The sequence below is a fragment of the Miniopterus schreibersii genome, assembly GCF_964146895.1.
Source record: "Miniopterus schreibersii genome assembly, chromosome: 8".
Lineage (NCBI taxonomy): Eukaryota > Metazoa > Chordata > Mammalia > Chiroptera > Miniopteridae > Miniopterus > Miniopterus schreibersii.
Window position 1 is genome coordinate 53,737,391 of NC_138109.1, and position 20,067 is coordinate 53,757,457.

Consider the following 20,067-nt stretch of genomic DNA (forward strand, 5'->3'; position numbering starts at 1 on the left):
TCTGCCAGTGTGTTCCCTTCCTCCAGTGTCCCCTTCCAGTTCACCTCTGGTGAGAGTTTTAACAATCGCATGACCTCATTTCATGGCTTCATTGCCAGCTGGCCAGTGAGTGGTCCAGTTCCAAAACGCCCATCGTAGAGTCTCCTTCCTGGAACTACTCCTGGTATCCCAGGCTGGCTTGCCCACAAAACACACAGTGAGACCCTGAGATTTTCATGCAGGAGGTTGACTGAGGAGTGTTCTCTGGAACAGCGCCTATGAGCCGTGAGGGAAGCAGGGCTGGGCAGAGGGAGAAGCTGAACTGCGATGCAGTTGCAACAGAGGCCTCGGCCAATCAGGAGCTCTGGAGCCTAAGTGTCCCGCAGACTTGTCTCAACTGAGGCAAGGGGGTAAAGATTTTGGATCTTCCACAATGCCTAGCAGGGGAGTGGGTATAAACTTGGGTGAGACAGCTTCCTTTAGCCAAGGGCAATTCCTGGGCAGGGGAATTCCTTTTCAACCTAGAAGCCATCAAAGGAAAACACTTCTGGCATCCGAGTGCTTTGGTCCCAAGGGAGATCTGGGTGATGCACCCCAACATCTTTAGCAGGAGCTTTACCGCCCCACTTCGCGGGGAAACACTACCACACACTGAAGATGGCAGGGCCTGAGTACTTGTGCTATCACAAATGGACAAACCATTCCCGGGATAGTCGATCTCAACTTCTTAAGTAAATGAGATGTCCTTTCAGTTTAATACATGCTTAGGTATTCAGTTACTTGAAACCAGCATCACTCTAGCTCACATGTGCATTCTCCCCGGTTACTCCTCAGTTACTCTGAAGTAAGTACTATTATTACTCCCATTTCAAAATTAGAGAACTAAAGTTTAGGGTAAGTTGTCCAAGGTCACACAGCTAGAGATTGGTAGGGCCCAATCTAAAAACTGAGCACTATTTACATCCAAAGCCCATGCTTTTCAGGCTTTTATAAACATCTGTGTGACAGCTGATCAAACTGGAAGGGGAATGTCGCCATCCCCAGATAAGAAGGGAATAGTAGCCTGTGCGCGCCTAAAGATCAATAGGCACCAGAAGAGCTGCCCTCGAGATGCTGCCCAGTGTCCCCTGGCTTGTTATAGTAGGTTGAGTGGTTGCCCGATAATCCTAGAATGTCCTCTAGAGCTTGTAGAGAGAGCACAATCCTGCCAACACCTCAATTTTGGACTTCTGGCCTCCAGGACAATGAGGGGATAAATCTCGGTTGTCATACACCACCAAGTTTGTGTTAATTTATTACAGCAGCCTCAGCAAACTAATGTACCTGGGCTCCTTCTCTTTTATTCTAATAGATGTATTTCCCTTTCTCATATAAAGGTAACCAGTAAGCCCTTGTTCTATGCTTGGGTGACTGTCTTCCTTATGTGGAAAATTTCTATTGGAATCCTTATACTTTAAGGAGAGAATGTAAACTACTTCCTCAGCAGACGTCATGGCACCTCTGGGGATGTGCATGAGCATTCTCCTGAGGAGTAGGCCCAGAGCCGTCCCATTCTCAATAGGGCCTCAGTACGATCCAAAAAAAGACTTTAAGAATTTCGGAAAAAGAGCTTGGGCAAATGGAAGAATGAGAGGCAGCTGAGTTCTTTGAAAAATGAGAACAAAGAATATGAAAAATACAAAGAGATTAAGTCTCCATTATTTGGAAGCAAGAAGAACCCAGTGTGTCTGGTTAGAAGGCTTGAAATCCATGTCTTTAGAAAGAAGCTTTGGTCTTCTCATAAATGCAGGTGAGGAAGCAGAAATTGCAAAGGTTTTAAAAGATGACAAAGGCAAGCTCCATTTAGCCCAGAGCCTGAAGGGAAGGAAGTGCTCTTTCTGGACAGAGGGTTAAGAGGTTAGAGGGAAGTTAAGGTTTCTGTATTTAAATTTTGCAGGTAATTGAAAAAGATAAATTCTCTTTCAATGACAAATGAGTAAAATACTGTCTCAAAAGTCATTCTATTGGGGAGCAAAAAGGGAGAAAAAGCAGGTTACTAAAAGTAAAGAATGGCATGACCTTAAGTCTGACTTTTTAAGGAAAAGGAACTGGACACATTTTCTGAGCTGGTCTCAGTGAAAAGTCATGAGATGGAATTTAGAGGATTTGGAACAACTTTCAGCCTGAATCTTGGCTGCCAAGACCACAAGCCCCAAACAATAGCTACTCCTTTGTGTGCTATGCAAACTGCCCCCCAGGCGGTAAACACACCTGCATTATTCCCCCTGAAAGTCCCTGAGATGCGGTGGGAGTAAGGATGGGAGAGAAGAGGGGAGAGTGCTGCGAGAGCAGCTCTGCTTCCCAGAAAATAGGAGCACAGTCCCTGTCGCCTTCAGTAACAAAATTACAAAGTGTTTGATACAAACACCTCACAGGTGTTTACAGTTCAGGCAGCCTGCTCCTTCTGCCAGCCCCGAAACGAGCAAGTGAAACCTAAAGCCTGTTTGCAGCACATAGATTACAGTCCTAACCAGGAGACAACCTCCTTCACAAAACAGGAACCTGGTCGCAAATTCACAGACCACTGGTTTCCCTGCCACACATATGGGATGTAACATCTGGGATATCATAGCTCACCTGCAACCCATCGCAATAAATGTTTTAAGAGCTCAAGGGAAGCAAATGCAGATATATATAAAATGGGCCACTGTTTCCAAGGATTCTGGCCTAACATGGGTTTCTCCTCTGAAGCCACTACAGTGTTTCTATAACCTATGTGACTAAGAGAACATCAAGCAAGAAGGGCCTAATTAAGTGTTTTATCCTGTCTGCTTGTTTAGGAAAAATCATGCTAGACTCTAAATCCCTCTTTGAACAAAATTATCACATCAGCAGAGGAACAAAAGGTACTGTCCATTGAGCCATGCACAGGACGGGATGTGGAAGCACACTCTGTAACCTGAGTGTTCCGTAGAGCACAGGCCTTTCCTTAGCAAAAGGCCTCCGCCTTCTCATCTCAGGTTCCTTCAAGCACTAGCTGGTGACCGGCCTCCAGCATCGTCTAGGGTTTGCTGCTGTCAGACCTCCCATCTCTCACCCCACCCACAAAGCCCAACCATGACTTTCCTCTTGGGTCTAATAACAATCGAAAAGAAGGCAGGATATTTCTTTTAACAGACACACACAGAAATTTCTATGTGTCAGGCACGAATACTATCAAAGCACTTTATAAACGTTAACCCATTTAATCCTCAAAAAACCTGTGAGGTAGGTTCTATTTTCACTTCCCTATTGTACATGAGGAAACTTGTCATATAGCTAGTAAGGGGTGGAAACAGGATTTAAATGAGTCTGTGAAATTAAACACTATACCATGCTTCCTTAGGTAGTAGTATTATAAAGGCAAATGAAGTACAATTATCAAATTATACTAAGCGCTCCTATGCAAGCATTTATTAAAAATAGAGATTTAAAAAATAATAATAAATGGAGAGGGTTTTTTAAATGGAGGAAGGTTATTTAGAATGTTCATGTGGCCAGGTGTTTATAATGGGTTTCTAAAATTATAGTTTATGAAACTATGATACATATACAATAGTAGGGTTAGTCAATTGATAAAGTCACCACTCCAACTTATATGCATCTTTAAATCATTAATTCTATTTATTTCTCTGATTATATAGGTAATAAATGTTCATATTTGGAAGATTCATAAAAGCAAGTGGCCAAAAAAAAATAATCACTCATAATCCCACCATCCAGAAACCATTACTGCTCATATTTCCATATACAGAGTCTCTAGTATTCTTTCTACATGTATATTCATCCATCGGTGTATTGCCTTAGCTTTTATTAAATGTGCCTCTTTGTGACAAAGTGATGCATTATTCAAAGAAAACAATTTATACTTTTTTCATGGCCCCAATGTATACTCAGTATTCTCTAAGAGTTGTAGAAGTCATAAAACCAATACATTAAGATTACAAAAGTACTTTTAGAATAGGAATAAAATAGATCATTCTTAAAAATTCAAATATTCAGTCTAATTGAAGTCACAATGGTGATATATTTCAAAATATGATTTTGTCATTACATTTTCTGCACTACCCAGAAGAAAAGTTTTAGCATCAGTAGAATGAAAACAATGCCCGCTTCTTAAACTTGTGCACAAATTAATTGATATGACACTTCCATTAATTCATGATTAATTTCTTAGTGAATTGATTCTCAAGCTTCTCTAAGATCAGAAGGCACAAGATAACTAAAAAGAAATATTAATTTATAATTGTTCTAATACTGCTCAGCATTCGTGAAATAAACTGTATCCACAAAGCATGTTAAGTTACCAATCATCAAACACCTTGCTGAGCTAGGTGTAGAAGCATTGTTCATACAAGAGGAAAATGCACACTATAAATCAACATACTAGGTTGAAAATTTGCATGGTTACATGCTATGATTTTCAGCATCACAAGTGGCTCTCTTCAGCTGAGAGTAGAGTCCAACTGGTGGCTGCAAAGTCACAGCCTTGAAGCCAGCTTCCTCTTGACTGTACCAGTAATTCTGCCATACGGATTGTCTGAGGGTAGCAAGACCTGTAGAAAAACCACACTGTAACTTCAGAGCCATTCAAATAGACTTCTCCTTTATTCTATGAATCAATAGTAAATCAATAGCAAAAACAACTTGCTAAATAAGAAAATGTATGTGCCCTACATTCGAGTTTCTTTAAGCCTGGCCATGCCTTATTTTTCTGGCAACCGTTGAGATAAGTCAATTCCCCAGAACATTAAAGAGTTTTCGTTCTAGAAAAATTTTAATCATTGAGATATAAATGTTTCTCAAATGCATTACATATCCCTGCCTTTTAAATAGAGTGCAGTGAATGTAATTTGGCCTTTGCTTGATGACTCACTTGAACATGAATCACTGTCCAGCGCTATGAGACCGCCATGCCCTCAGGGGCATCTGAGGTCCACAGGGCTGCTGTCCCATTGCTAAACGGCTCCAGACAGCTGCGCATTTAGAGTTCTTCTCCCTGCCCTGTCATTTGTCGCTTCTCTGCTGTTGTCAGTGTGTCCTGACTCCCTGCTTCTCATGTGTTGCCTTCACTTTGCACACACCTGCTGGGTGAGGGCCTGAGAGTGGCTCCAGCCATCCCCAAAGTGCAAACACAGACTCGGGGACAGCTTGTTGAGCCACTCAGGTGACTTTATGCAGAGCCCTGGCCAAAAGGAACGTAGGGCTTTTTGCCTTCAGGTCTCCTGCTGGACTCCAGGAGGGAGCTTCCAGTCTGACTCCTTAGAGCAAGGACACTGCAGCCTCAGCCCTGGGCAAGCTTTTGAGCTGGGGTCGGGGCAGGTCTGAAGGTCAGGGGCCCCGCAGAGACGCTCCTCTCCATGCCGGTGGGGGCTGAGTGGGGGCGAAGCGGGGGGCGGGTAAAGTAAGCATTGCTCGCTGTGACTCCTGTGCATTTTTGTGTTCGGGGGCACATTTGTTTCACTGTTGGTGGACATGGCCAGGATTACTTTTAGGCCCTCTCCTTCAGAAGGCAATCATTTAGAAAGTTTTTACATCCGAATTGACAGCATTCTGATAATCAACACCCTTCCTTCCTCCGAAGGAACAGTGCCGCCCCTCCTTTCAGCTGAAGGAACAGCACGAGGGATCCCTTGCTCTCCTCTGCACTCAGGGCTCCATATCAGCTCCAGCAGGCGACCTTTGCTTCCCAGCGCTGCTCCTCTGCCTCCACTTATAGCCCGGGTGGTGCACAGCAACATAATTTGCAGAACAGAGAAACCAGGTTCCTGGACAGAGGGTTGTGACTAATATGGCTGGGGGGAGGGGGTGGAGAATGTAGGACCTTCTGGACACTCTGTCATTGGTCTTTCTTCACCAAAGGATATGATTCTATGGCAGCAGGGCCTTGTTACTAGAAGGCCCCTCCCCCCTTCTCTCCCACCCCGCACTAAAAGAAGCTACCAAAATGGTGTTTTTCATATTCTAGGAGCCTGTAGAAGGATGGATCAAATAAAAAAATTCAAGGGTGGAGGGACAGCCTGATCTCCTAAAACTGGCTCCAACAGGCTGCCTCTCAGGACCTCAGGCTGTCTAGTCAGACACACTGACTTGGTTTAACCTTCTGCCGTGGCTAAAAATAAGTCAGGGTAAGCGCTTTTTCCAAGACAAGCTTTCCTTTCAAAAACAGAATTTCCCCAGCTTGCTTTCCGTAATTGCAAGTAGAAACACAAATCCGCTTTCATCTTTCTTGTGTATATTGTATGCTGCTGAATTGACTGCTTAATCAAAAGTTAGAGATGATGGACGGAATGAAAATAGAACCTTTACTTCTCCTCATTGCCTTTCGATGGGAAAATAATGAAGCTGTGACCTTGTGGGGCATTTTTCAGAGAAGGAGATCTCAGAGCTGTTTCCTTAGGCACACTCTGTTCTTTCTTTGTCTTTCACTCCCTGAGACTTCCAGCCGTTCTCTGAAATCACTCATGCACTTCCAGGGTGCTCCAGCCTCAGGTGTGGAGAGGCCCAGAGTCTGAGCTCTCTAGTCAGTGGCAACTATAAATATTCCAAAAGCAACAGCTCTTAAGAGTTTGGGTTGGTGATATTATCATCTCAAATTTATAAGGAAGTAGGGGAAGGGGAGCTGTGCTTTAAAGATATATATATATATCTATATATATAGATATATAGATATACATTTTTAAAAAAATGTTTTTATTGATTTTTAGAGAGAGAGGAAGGGAGAGGGCAAGAGGGAGAAGCATCAATGATGAGAGAGAGTCATTGATCAGCTGCCTCTTGCACACCCCTTACTGAGTATCGAGCCTGCAACTCGGGCATGTGCCCTGACAGGGAATCGAAGCCTTGACCTCCTGGATCCTAGGTCGACGCTCAACCACTGAGCCACACTCATCCTTTAAATATTTTTAAAGTTCTTACCTCGTCCTTGTTGATCAGTCCCATTCTGGACATGTCTATGTTAAAGTAATGGATATTTGGCAGGCTGATTTCCATATCTTCTATCTGGAATCCACAAGGGTATACGTCACATTGGGCAACTGAGAATCTATCTATCCGCCACTCACCCCCTTCCCCCACCTACCCACTAGCCTGTTACTCAGCCTCCACCTCTATCTCTGAGACAGGCCCTGATGTTCCTCTACCGCCCCAAACTGTTCTCTCCTCCTAGTCATAGTAGTAGATGGTGGGCCCACTCTTCCCCTCTCCGTGAACAAAACCTACTTCTCAGAAAAGCAAGGGCTTCTTGGATTAGAAACATGGGAGACTTCTTCAGCATCAAACTGGTCTCCTGGGGCTGGCCACTCCACCTCCTAAATCCCTCCTCATTGCACTCCTACCTCTCCAGGCCTTTCCCTAGCATTTGTGGACCCTGGGGTAAGAGTATAATTGGAGGCCCACATACCAGATGTTTAAAGATTTAAAAGTTATAAATCAAGCTAAAAAACAAACCACTTTTAAGTGGAATATGTTCTATCCTTCTAACTTGGCAAATATACCTTCATAACAACCTGGAAGTCTAGGATCTAATTTAAAATTCCTTGACTCTTTCGAGTGTCATCCCAGGACATGGTAGCATGGGAAGAGTCAGCTCCGAGCCCTGGCCCATCCCATCTTCTTTCTTATACTCAGGTGGGTGAACACCCCAGCTTGCATATCAAATCCCATCCATACCTCCTGCAAACGTCTGATTTTTGCCCACTCCCAGGCCTAAGGGTGCACACACCAAAGGCATGATCTGCCCTGCAGACGAAGGATCTAGAGAAGAGACTTGCTCAGGTTCTGGAATTAGTCTCAGGGTTATTTGGGCAGGAAATTCGGGATTACAGGTATCCAGAGAATAGTACAGAGGGGATGCATGGGCTTCTGAGGGGTTTTTTGCCTTGGTCTTACTGATTTTCATCCAGTGAAGATAAGCTCAGCCAGAGGATGGCCTGAAGCAAGCCTCAAAAGTGCAGGGCCATGGCTGGAGTCCTGCTTGCCCAAATCTAAAGCTAACACTCTTCCTTTCTATCCCATCATGGCCTTAGTGCAGGGATACTTTCCAGATTTCTGCAACAGCCTCTCAACAGTTCTTCTTGCCAGAAGTCCATTGCCTTTTTAATTTATTACATTTCTTTCAGAGTAATCCTTTTGGAGTGCAAATCTGGAGGCACCATACCCTGCTTAAACCCCTGGGTGGCTCCTAAGAGCTTTCAGGATAAAGTAGACTATAAATAAAACCACAAGGGCCCTCCTTATTTAGTTCCTGCCTCATCTCTAGGCTTTACATATGGAGACTCTCAACAGTAAATGACTGTTCCATGCTGCCTCCTGTCTCCATACCTACCCTATTCCCTCACTTTTGAGTGTGAACCTGGACAGCCCCCTCTTTTCCCTTAAAACTCAACTCAAACACCTTTCCCTCCAGAAAGCCTGGCTGGCACTATCCCCTATACCTGAGGTAGGTGCCTTCCCCTGTATTTCCATAATTCTCTATTCTTTATTGTATTGTTAGTTTACTCATTTGCTTCTTTCACTAAATGATGACATCTTGAGAGTAGAGATCATGTCTAATTTATCTTTGTATCGTTCATGTTTTGACAGATGCATAATAACCATTTAATAATATCAAATGGATGGATGGATGGATGGATGGATGGATGGATGGATGGATGGATGGATGGATGGACGGACGGGTGGATAAAATCACTCTGCACCTATCCTTCATTCTCTGGATCTCCTGAAACTTAAATGTGGCAGGGTGAAGAGACTCAAAGAATTTTCAGCACAACTAAAGAACTATAGCGGTGGCCTGCGTTTTCAGGTTGGACAGATTTTTTCCATTTTTTGCTCTCCTCACTTGCTATAACAAGCTTTTGAACAACAACAGATGTCATTTTTCATGTGTCTCCCACTTTCTTATTTTAACTCTCAACTCTTTCTCAGAGCTGACGGGAGACACAACAAGTTCTCGCAGTCCTCAGAATGGCAAGTGATGAAACGTACCTCAGGAACCCGGCTCAGGGAGAGCGCCTGGATATCATAGAGGGTCTTCTGGACAGAGGGCGAGTACTCGCCTTTGTCACAGGGGCCAGCAAATTTCTCCAGGACAATGTCCCGAACAGTGTCCCTAAAACACAGAAAAGAGAACTGAAGACTCATAGGGTGGTCTTTGGGAATGTATTATAAAGCTACCAAGCAGTGACCATCCTATTCCTCAGAAAACAATTTTATTGTTGATTTTAGAAGAGATTAAGATCTTGTAATATAAAAAAAATCTCACTTCCAATTTCCTTACACACACACACACACACACACACACACACACACACACACACCACTCAATGGACATGTTGAGCGTCACTGGGCTGTCTTCCTAATCTGGCCCCAGGGCCCAGTGGGAATCCCGGGATAAATGTTCTTCCACGTTTGAGGAACCTGTGAAGAGGACTCCCAAGCACTGCAGTGCTCTGACTGCTCAGCTTGGCTGGTTCCTGAATTGCTGTTTTAGTGTTTTTTTCTCTGAGATAAATATTTTATTTGATTACTTTATTGAATTCTCTGAATATACCTGAGGCAGGTGCTATGATTATCCCCAATTTACAGGTGAGGAATCTGAGCTTAAAAGTTAAATGATCCACTTTAAGGCTTCTCTTTAGTGGGAGGCCCAGCTAGTACCCTGACTCTGGCACGCTCAATTTTGTACTCTCTTCAACACAAATACATCAGGCTGCTGCCCATGGGAAACGCTTGAAATAAAAAAGGAAAAAGAAGATTGAGGTGAGGTTGTCTTTACGCATTTCCCAGCCTATCACATAATCAAAGGAGCAGAGCAAAGCTGTACCAATGGGGGCAAGCTCCCAGGGGCAGATTCCAGCTCGTCACAGAGTAAAAGTTCCTAACAATTAGAGCTTCAGCAAAGAAAGGAGATGCCTGATCAAAAAGTAGACTCTGGGAGTGCAGGGGCCTACTTACTGCCTGTCAGGATACTATTATAATAATCATACCTTTATTTTGTTAAGGCATTTATCTTTTACAAGTGCTTCGGTGAATGTTATGTCATTTAGAGTGTAGCCGAGGTTCAGCTTGCCTGGGAACAAGGGGTTTCCTGGGACATGAGACTTTCAGTTTTAAAATCAGGAAAATCCTTGACAAAGTGGGACGTATTGGTCACGCTAGTTTAGCCCTTTCTGCATGCACGATGAGGTAGTGAAGTCACATATCATTATTCTCACTTGATACAGAGATTCTTAACACATGGCCCCTGGTCCAGTAGTATCAGCATCACCTGGGAGTTTGCTAGAAATGCAAGTTCTCGTGTCTCACCCGAGACCTACAGAGGCAGAGCCTTTAGGAGTAGGCCCAGTGACGTGCATTCTAACAAGTCTTCCATGTGATTCTGATAACACAATAATGTTTGAGAAGTACTGATTTAATCAATTAAAAGCACAGGGTCAAGGAAATTAGGTGGTCCATTCAAGGTCATTATTGCTAATAGAACCTGAGATTCAAGTGCAGGTTTATTAACTCAGAGTAAGACCATTGGCTTTCTGTTATCCAACAGAAGGGATTTGGCACAGTGGGGAAGCTGAATTGAATGGCCTCTATGTTTCTCTTTCAAACTGAAGAATTCATGAACTCCAGGCCCCAGCACATGTTCATACCAGGTAGCCTCAAAGTCTATGTCCCCGCTCTTGAGGTAGCGCCACTTGCAGTACACTTGGGTGGCGAAGCACCTGTCCTTCACCTCAGGGAGGGTGGTGAACTGGTCCTTAATGAATCCTTCAAATCCAGACTGGGTCGTTTTCAAAACCTTGAGATCTTTGATTCCAGAATGAATGACTAGAGGTCCTGTTTTAAGTAAAAAGGTAAGAGGGGATAGGGTCATAAAATAGTGCCTTCCACTGATACCTAGTCCTGAGGATCCTGGTCATTAAAACATGGCACACTATGCTTATACAGAGAACTACATCACCGCCCACATTTTCTGTCCCCCTGACTCCTCTGAAGTCCAAATGATGAGGACGGTGTGCCTTTCCCTCTGTCTGGATTCCACGACTCCCTGCCCTCTCCTGCCCTTGGAGAACTTAAGGTCAGAGACTAAACCTCCATGTTGTGTTGAAGCCCACAGAAATGAATACCTTCCTCTCACTACATACAGGGTTGTCTTCTAGGCCAAATACCTTCCATTTTTTGAGCTGCATCTCGTTCAATAGACAACCATGCTGAAATGACTTGATAAGCTCCCACAGAGCAGCTCTGCCTGCTGCTGTGATTCCCCTTATGGGGGCAGTCCTCACGTCGATGGCCTATGCTGACTTATGGCTCTCATCCCACCAGACCCTCAGTTCCCTTGTGGTTATGAGCTCAGTGAAACCAAACCTCATGAATGGACAACAGTGTAAGCCTGACTGAGCCTAAACAGAGACTGGGCAGATGAGGCTGATGACACACAAAGCATAGCTCTGCCTAAGTGTTTTGGCTGAAGGAGGAAGGACCAAGTTGGTTCATGAGGACCTGGGGGAGAGAAGACACAGCTGAAAACAATGGAGGGGATGTTATGGCTCTCTTGCAGCCCCTCATGTCACCTCATGAGGTGAATTAGGGAGGTGGAGGGGGGATAAGCATAATCTGAGTAAGCTGTTTACTTGTGTACCAGGCAGTTTTAGCTCAGGGCCCAGGTAACAGGTGGAGCACAGAGTTAGTGAGAGAACAATTATATTTTTCTTTTTCTGTGTGGAACACACTGTAGCTCCAACAGATTGGTGAAGCCTGAAGAGATGATGGCTCCAGTTGACACACTGAGAAGCCCCAGGCTACAGTTCTCTGTGGAGAACATCATTCTTCCCATGGAGCAGTGATAACTGGCACGGCAAATGCTGAGCAGAGCCAGTGAGGCAGAAGTTGTACCCAGTGGTGCCAATTTCTCCCTGAACACGTGAGACAGACCCTCGGGCTGTCAGAAAGTGGGAGAGTTTGGCTGGAGAGGCCCAGAAGTTTTGTAATGAGAGCTACAAAACCAGAACATTTCAGGAATTAACATCACTATGGTCTGATTTGCATGTGCAGTCTGGTGAGGCTGGACGTTCAGGGGACACTTGGGTACATATCCCTAATAGCACACTGCCATGGCAGGATAACAAAGGTCACCTCTTTTCAATCTTGAAGTTAGTTCTGATTAATATCTAACCTTCCTGGCCTGCTTAGTATATAAATCAAGGGCTGAGATGTCAGGCATGGTCTTAGTTGAAGAATAAGAATGTAACCCATGATCCTCAATTACAACCCAGGGCAGCTCTTAATAATCCAATGTTTACATCCCCTGTGTGGTTCTAATTGCTGTAGTTAATTCAGGAGGTGTGGAGTTCCAGAAGTAGATAAATAATGACTATATTTTGATATTTTCCCTGCCACATGCGTGCATCTACTAGAGCGAGCAATGGCCAGGGGTCAGCGGCAGATCTGCTGATTAAATATGTACTGATTAAATAAGGTGTTCGGTCCAGAGTGTTCCAGGATAATGTGGTAAAACTGAAAATGCTATTTCTGTAATATTCTGAAGTTCTCATTGGAAGCTACATCTGCAGAAGAATCAAGAGAAAGACACCAGCAATGCCTTAATGCTTTTAAGTTGGCTGGTTTTATCCGATTCTAGATGTGTGAAGGCTTGGTTCTGAAAAATCAGCATTTCTAAATGCAATGTGGAGCTGATCCAAGTGAGCCTAAGTCTCAAATTCAAGAGAATTGTAGAAGTAATCAGTAAGAATGAATGAATGAATGAGTGCTACAAGACTGATTCACATCAAAAAATGAATATCTCACAACTTTCTCTCTTTTTCTCTAGACAGTTCTCCTCCATCAGTCTTTACCATTTCCCTTCCTGACCACGCTCACTCACAACTCTAATACACAGTGTGGCAGGGGGATAGGGTGAGGGCATCAATATCAGCTAAAAAGGCCTTGACTATCAGCATGCACTGGGTTGCTGTCTATTACACAAGTACTTTTACCCAGGGCTTTTAATCATTTGCCCATAGTGACGTGCCTAGGAGCTGGCAGAGGTGGAGTTTGAAATCAGTACCCCATTGTGAAATCCCATGCTTCTCTTCCTCCTCTTTGGATTACTCCCATCTACACAAAGTTTTCTCCTTCCTTTAACTCCCCATTTCTTTACAATAAGAGGTATTTCCAGGAGATAAAGAGGTTGGCACTTCCCATTCCATTGTGTGCTTGGGGTTCTGATAGAGCACCCAGACTGAAAAATACCTTCCTCTTTGGTCTGAAATGGAAACTGAAACATCACTTTATATATATATATGATTGATTTGAGAGAGAGAGGAAGGGAGAGGGATAGAGAGATAGAAGCATCAATCTGGGGTTCGAGACTATAATTCAGGCATGTGCCCTGACAGAGAATCGAACTGGTGACCTCTTGGTTCATGGGTCGATGCTCTGGGCCACACCAGTTAGGCTGAAACATCAGTGATAACATTTTATTCCTTTAAAATTTTCTATTGAAATACAAAGACCCCTTAAAGGACTGACTCCTTAAACTTTATAAACTAATATTATAATCTATTTCCAACAGTAATCCCTTCTAAAAAAAAATTCTATAGAAATGAAAAGTGAGTTTGCAATTAGAAGTAGGGTCAAAAAAGTAGTGGGAACCCTTAAAGGGAGATAAAGAGAAGGTGAAACAGAACCAAAGGCAAGCTTTACCTGGTTCATCTTCTCCTAGACCGCTGGCCTTGATCGCCAGCATCCGTGTGAGTCAAAAAGACTGGCTCCTCCAATGGTCTTCATCATAAGAGAATTCCAGGATATACTGTTGCATAGGGGTTGAGCCCACAGCTTTGGGCCTCAGATTCCCTAAATTCAAATCTAAGCACTCTCTGTGCCTCTCCTCCCCAATTTATGAACAATATTCGCCTGAGAAACTTACTTAACCTCTCTCTACCTTGATTTTCTCATCTGTCAAATGGAGGTGATGACCATACCTATTTCCTGTCTAAGATAATACATGTAAAGGAATTAGAATGGCTAAGAAAATGCTCTATAAAGGTTTTTATGATGATTTTGCCATAACTGACTTCTTCTTAGAACTTCAACCACCTGTAAATATCTCCCATGTTTCACAAAGGCTCACGGGGTTATGAAAACTACTTCTGATATGCTGTCACTATCTACCTCCGGCCCACGATGAGATTTATTGATCTTCCAGGAGTGTCACTTCTGCTAGGCAACTTTGAAATGATCTACTTTCTTGCTAGACTCTGAAAATGGAGAAAGCAGTTGCATTCTCTAATGTATTTTGGCCTCAGTTTCACATAGAATAAAATGTCTCATGTTCCCCAAAACAGTTAACTATTTGCCACAGTTTTGGCAGAATGCAAACCATCTACTCTGGTACACTCATCACTCTCTGAACAAAACAACAACAAAAAACCTATCCTCTTTGAATGTGAATTTCTTTCCCTTGGCACATATTAGATTCTCTGGATGAAATCAGACAGCTTATTTTATCTCCTATGTTGGCAGTGCTAAGCCTCCTAAACAATGGTAAGAACCTGAGCCTTTCAAATTCATGGACCCATCAACTAAAAATATGATGCCTCACACACTCTAAAAAGGATTCCAATTTAGACTAATAAGAAGCAATTCAACAAAAAAGACTGTCCTTTTCTAGGTTACTTCCTATTAAACCATTTAATCAGCTTTTTAGTTTTTTGCCTTCCTGCCATGGTTATGGAGTAATGCAAAAGCTCCCTTTTGCATTTTCACATTTCACTTTGCTAGAATATAATCTTCTCCAGCTTTTAGTGTCCTCCTACACACTTAACAGATTGTGGCTTATCTCTCAGAGAAGCATACATCCTACCCTTTAGTTCTCCAAGGGAAAGAAACTCGCTGAGAATTAATAGAAAAGCCCAATTCCTTACCTACGCATCAGGTGTCACAAAGCACAAAGCTTTACTGAGCCAAGAAAAAATCCTGTCATAAAGAGAATAATTGCTTCCATATTTAACACCTCCAAAAAGGACACAAATAGCTAAAAGCAGAATATTTTAAAACTATATTAAATCATTCTAGTAGAAAACCTCAAACTTGTAAAGTGCTAGAAAAAAGTGAAGATCAATTAAATATCATTTGCTTTGAGAGTCCATTTAGCTCATGCAGGAAGAGCGAAAGCGCCCTCTGTGTAATTCTGGGTAGGGAAAGATGACATCATCCAAAGGAAGGAAGTTAAATGGGCTTTTGTACAACTAGGTGATAATTAAGATGATTTTAAAAGACCTTGGGTTTGCCAAGAACTCTTCTTTTGGAGGAACTGAAGAGCACTTTAGTCTTGACATCAAAAGGACATAAACAACCTTCTTGGCAGTGGCCATCTCTGCCCTGGGTCTCCTACTTGGCCCATCTCACTTCTATGGTCTGCCCAGATTGACATTTCTTAAATCTGTTCTTCTCCAGGACTTCAATTTCATCATCCCTTCCTTAAAACCACCACCTCCCACTAGTTTCCATGTTAGTAGCTTATTTTTACTACCAAAAGATAGTCTCACTTAGCTGAGATCTCATCTCCATCATCCATTCCTCTACTTAGCTATGAATTTTTATAATTAGTGTCAGATTGAGAGAAATTTGATGTTATAATTCAAATAGTGCAGAAGTTTGGGACCCAACAAAGTTCAAATTAGTATCTCAACCATCCCAGTGACTTTGAGGCTTGGCTAAGCTTGTAGTTCTGAGAGACACATGAAAGAAAGAATTTGGGAGATCCTGGTTCTATATAACACCCAAACCAACATCCCACATCCCAATGCAGAGCCTAGATCTCCTCTCAGAGCTCAGGAAGTCACAAATATAACAGTCTTCATCTCTTTGGGTGAAAAAATTTCTTTCCCTCTTCCAGATTCTCCTATGAAACTAGTAGACTCAAGAGCCAAAAGTACACTGAATAATGCAATGGGAGTTTTATAGCAATGCTTGGGGCCTAACATAGTGCTTGAGATTCAGTAGGCTTTCTATAGATGTGTGCTCAATTGATAAGAATGAATTCAACCCACTAGGAGAAACTCAGTTACATATTCTAATGGGAAAAGCTCCTTTTGGGAGTAGTTGCATGGCTGAAAGTGTGACTAAGTCCATGTGTTTGAGGGGGCAGAATTCTCACCAACCTAGCCGGCCCCCTACCAAGAGCCCTACTTAGAGGTTTGTAACAACAGCCCTCACCCTGTGGATTGGAGAGAGAGAGAGAGAGAGAGAGAGAGAGAGAGAGAGAGTGTGTGTGTGTGTGTAAAAATAATGATTATTTTCTTCAGTTAAACCTATGCAAGGCCATTTCTTATGACAATAATTGTTCATTGATTCAACTCACAGTTTCAGCTCTTAGATAATAAACAAATGAAGAATTAAACTTTGCTGCCCAAACACAGATCTTTACTCTCCAAAGAGGTACAGAGTACAAATGTCATCTTCATACGCACAACACTGGTAGATATACACACTCATATATGTGTACACACACACACACTGCCTGCTCTTAAGGCAACTGATGCTGCTTCCCCTCCCTGGTCCCTCCACCCCATGGATGTCAGAGGGGCGCTGGGTCTTAGATGAAGCCAAGCTGGAGCTTCCGAGAACACCGCCACAACGATGGCAATACCCTGAAGCTTTGCAGCTTTCTGCAGAAAGAAAAAGCTGTGCCCTGATTGTGGTGACTAGTTTTTCCACTCTACAGCAGCCAGGTGACTGCAGTTCGGGCAGATGATAACTCCTGGAAATTCCTGGAAAGAACAAGGGTGTGTGAAGAGCAGCCTGTTTTCTTACTGATCAGGAGAGCCCTAAACTTGGCCACTTCACTTCCCCCTCCAGGGCTCTGCTAAAATATTCTTGTGGAAGTCACCAGTGACCCATCTGCCAACCTGCACAGTTTCTCTTCAGTCTTCTTTTAACCTTCCTGCTAGCTGTTCACTAAATCTATTTCCTCTTTCCCCTGGGTACCTGGCTAGACTGCATTTCCCAGCCTCCCTTGCACTTAAGTGAAGCAGTGTGATTGGGTTCTTCCTAGTAGAAGTGCTATGTTCTACTTTCAGGCCTGGTGTTATTGTAATTATGTTCCACAGTTAATTTTTAAATTTCTTGGTAACTAGGAAGAAATGTATAATTGTCATTGCCATTTTAAATGAGATTTGTTTTTATAGTAACCTCAATAGTTGTTTATTAAGCAAATAAAATGCCAGGGAAATGTGATTGTTATTCACTAGCTATTTCCTATAAAGGTTATTATAATTAAAGCCCGGTATAGTAAGTACAGGTCAGACAGTTCAGAGATTTGGGGTTTTGTCAGCCTGGACCTTTTTTGCCCCCTTACCTCAAAACAGGGTAATAAAAATGATCTACTTTATTTAACTCTCAGGTTTTTGCAAAAGGTATTATTTCATTTTTATATTTTTTAAGATAAAAAGCAGATTGTTTTTAAATGTAATCCAAAGTCACAATGCTCATTCCCATCTCAAATTTAAAAGCCTTCAAAATTCTTTACAGTTTTCCTATTAGAGTAGTTTAGAGAAGAAAAACAAATTGCTACAGCAGATTCAAAGCATGAAAAATATTTTCTCACCACTCTTCATCTGCTCAACCTCACAGAAGTGCGTTCCAGTGGGAGTGTGAATAAATGCATGGACATGCTTAACTCCATTCTGAAAATTAGAGACAAACATTGTTTCCAGTAAAATTTCAGCATATGTGATAAAACCAATTTCTTTAATTAAACTGAGAGCACAAATAAGTAAAGTAACCTTTTCAAAACGCTTCCAAGGGACTTCTTCCACGTAGACTTGAGCTCTGATGACATGGTTAAAAGAAGAAAGAAAATGTTCACAGATATCCATAGCAAAAGTTTCTATGCTTTTGATCTGTAGAAAGAAACAAAATGCTAGTGATCAGAAATACTTGCCCCACTTAAAAATAATTTTTAATATCCATGGAGCTCTCTTTCGGATCAAGTGCCTTCTAGAGTCAGAGAAACATAGAATTAGAAAGAATCTTGGGAGATGAATTGGTTGTTACTCCAATTTTGCACAAGGGCTCCTAAGTGTAATTATTAAGTCACCATCACCAAGTGAGGCTATCCTGTTTTCAAAAGAAACCTGTTTTGTAGGAGATGAGTGGATGAGCAAAAGTAACTTAACATTCAGATGCTCCTCATGGTAAACTCAGCCATCAGCTATACCAGCTACAGTACTATAGTATACTCCAAAATACCTCAGTCTTTTTATGAGGTTGGCAAATAGGCCTCCCAGTTTTCCAAGGAAAAATGATAATGAAGGGCTACTTCAGCTTTTTTGCCTTGCGAACAGGCCTTCCATTCCCATCCTCAGCTGTCTACCCCCATAAAGCAGCTTCCTACTTCCACACAAATTTTTCATATTAATCTCTAGGCAGTGTTTTATGGTACTATCATAATCTACAGATTATTTGCCTATAATTAAGATGGACTATTTGTACAGGTATCCCCAGGATAGCTCTGACATTTTTGAGATCTTTTATACCTGTTGTCCCAGAATAATTATTAATAACATCTTATTTCATTCTCAAAAGTGTCCTGGTTTAGAAAATGAAAGCACTAACGAAAAGATACACACATGTTAATTGTAGCATTATTACAGTAACCAAGATATGGAAATAACTTAAGTGTCCATCAATGGATGAATGGATAAAGAAAATGTTATACATACATACACACACACACACACACACACACACACACACACCACACATATATATATACATATATATATGTGTATATATATATATATATATATGTGTGTGTATATATATATATATATATATATATATATATATATATATATATGAATATCATTCAGCCATTAAAAGAATGAAATATTGCCATTTGCAATAACATGGATGGAACTTGATGACATTATGCTAAGTGAAATAAGTCAAACAGAGAAAAGCAAATGCTGTATGATCTCACTTATATGTGGAACCTAAAACAAACACAAACACTTCCATGTCCCAACAGGACCGCCCAGGACATGACAAACTAAAAGGGCGAGGCTGTCTTCAGAAGTTTCAAGTTCATTTACAAATATTGTATATGAAAACTGTACCCACAAAAACTGGATGGAGCCTGGTGCGTGAAGAATAACACATTTTATATGCTCAGAAAACTCTTCATTTATGACACTGTTACTACTTTTCCACAGTTATACTTTTAAAAATATATTAATTTCTCCCCTTTAAAAATAAATAAATAAATAAATAAATACACAAACATAAAGCAAACAAATAAAACCAAGCTCATAGAGACAGAGAACAAATTGGTGGTTGCCAGAGGTGAGGGGTGGGGGGTGTGAGCAAAACGGAGTCAAATGAATAAAGTGAGTCGAAAGGTACAAATTTCCAGGTGTAAAATAAATAAGTCATGGGGATGTAACGTGCCGCAGGGATACTATAGTTAATAAGACTATATCGCACATCTGAAAGTGGCTAAGAAAGGAAATCTTAAAAGTTATCATCACAAGAAAAAAAATTCTGTAACTATGTGTGGCGATGGACGTTAACTAGACTTATTGTGGTGATCACTTTGCAGTATATACAAGTCAAATCATTATGGTGTACACCTGAAACTAATATAATGTTGTATGCCAAGTATATCTCAATTTAAAAAATAAGAAAAAAATTGTACTGGTTTGGATAAAAAAGTATACAGTCATTCTATCTAAAGTGAATAAATTTAAACAGTGTTTAACATCCAGATTCATTCCTTCACTTTCCTGCACCTATCACACAGTGCAGAAAATGTAAGAATCTGTGCTACCCAGCTCTCTTTTTTGCAGCAGTACAAAATCCTATTTTCAATGTATGCTTTTAAGAGAGCAATGCCTTTTTCCATAGCCATGCCTGTGCTTGCTGGGCCATTCTGATTAGCAAGAGAAAAGTTCAGGGTGGAAATTCATCCTGCAGAATTTATATTTTAATTAATCTGCTCATTTCATGGGTGTGGATTTCATGCAAAAGCATGAGAAAAGAAGCTACCTTTCCTGTCTTTTTAGACTTCTTAGC

At 41.8% G+C, this 20,067-nt stretch overlaps 1 protein-coding gene across 2 annotated transcripts in view; it reads right to left on the reverse strand.

The window, feature by feature from the left end:
• Nucleotides 1-3,614: 3,614 nt before the first annotated feature.
• The window catches only part of LOC308560215 (uricase), a gene marked incomplete at its 5' end in the record, with an annotated part of 28,767 nt that continues 12,314 nt past the window's right edge, over nucleotides 3,615-20,067 (reverse strand). The window contains 6 exons of one of the 2 annotated variants that reach the window (XM_081144006.1): nucleotides 3,615-4,553; nucleotides 6,916-6,999; nucleotides 8,983-9,106; nucleotides 10,641-10,827; nucleotides 17,600-17,678; nucleotides 17,778-17,894. In XM_081144006.1, the coding sequence (XP_081000132.1) occupies nucleotides 4,479-4,553; nucleotides 6,916-6,999; nucleotides 8,983-9,106; nucleotides 10,641-10,827; nucleotides 17,600-17,678; nucleotides 17,778-17,894 (666 nt within the window). In that variant the 3' untranslated portion in view covers nucleotides 3,615-4,478. The remainder of the gene's footprint in view (nucleotides 4,554-6,915; nucleotides 7,000-8,982; nucleotides 9,107-10,640; nucleotides 10,828-17,599; nucleotides 17,679-17,777; nucleotides 17,895-20,067) is intronic. The other variant, XM_081144005.1, reaches the window with a different exon arrangement.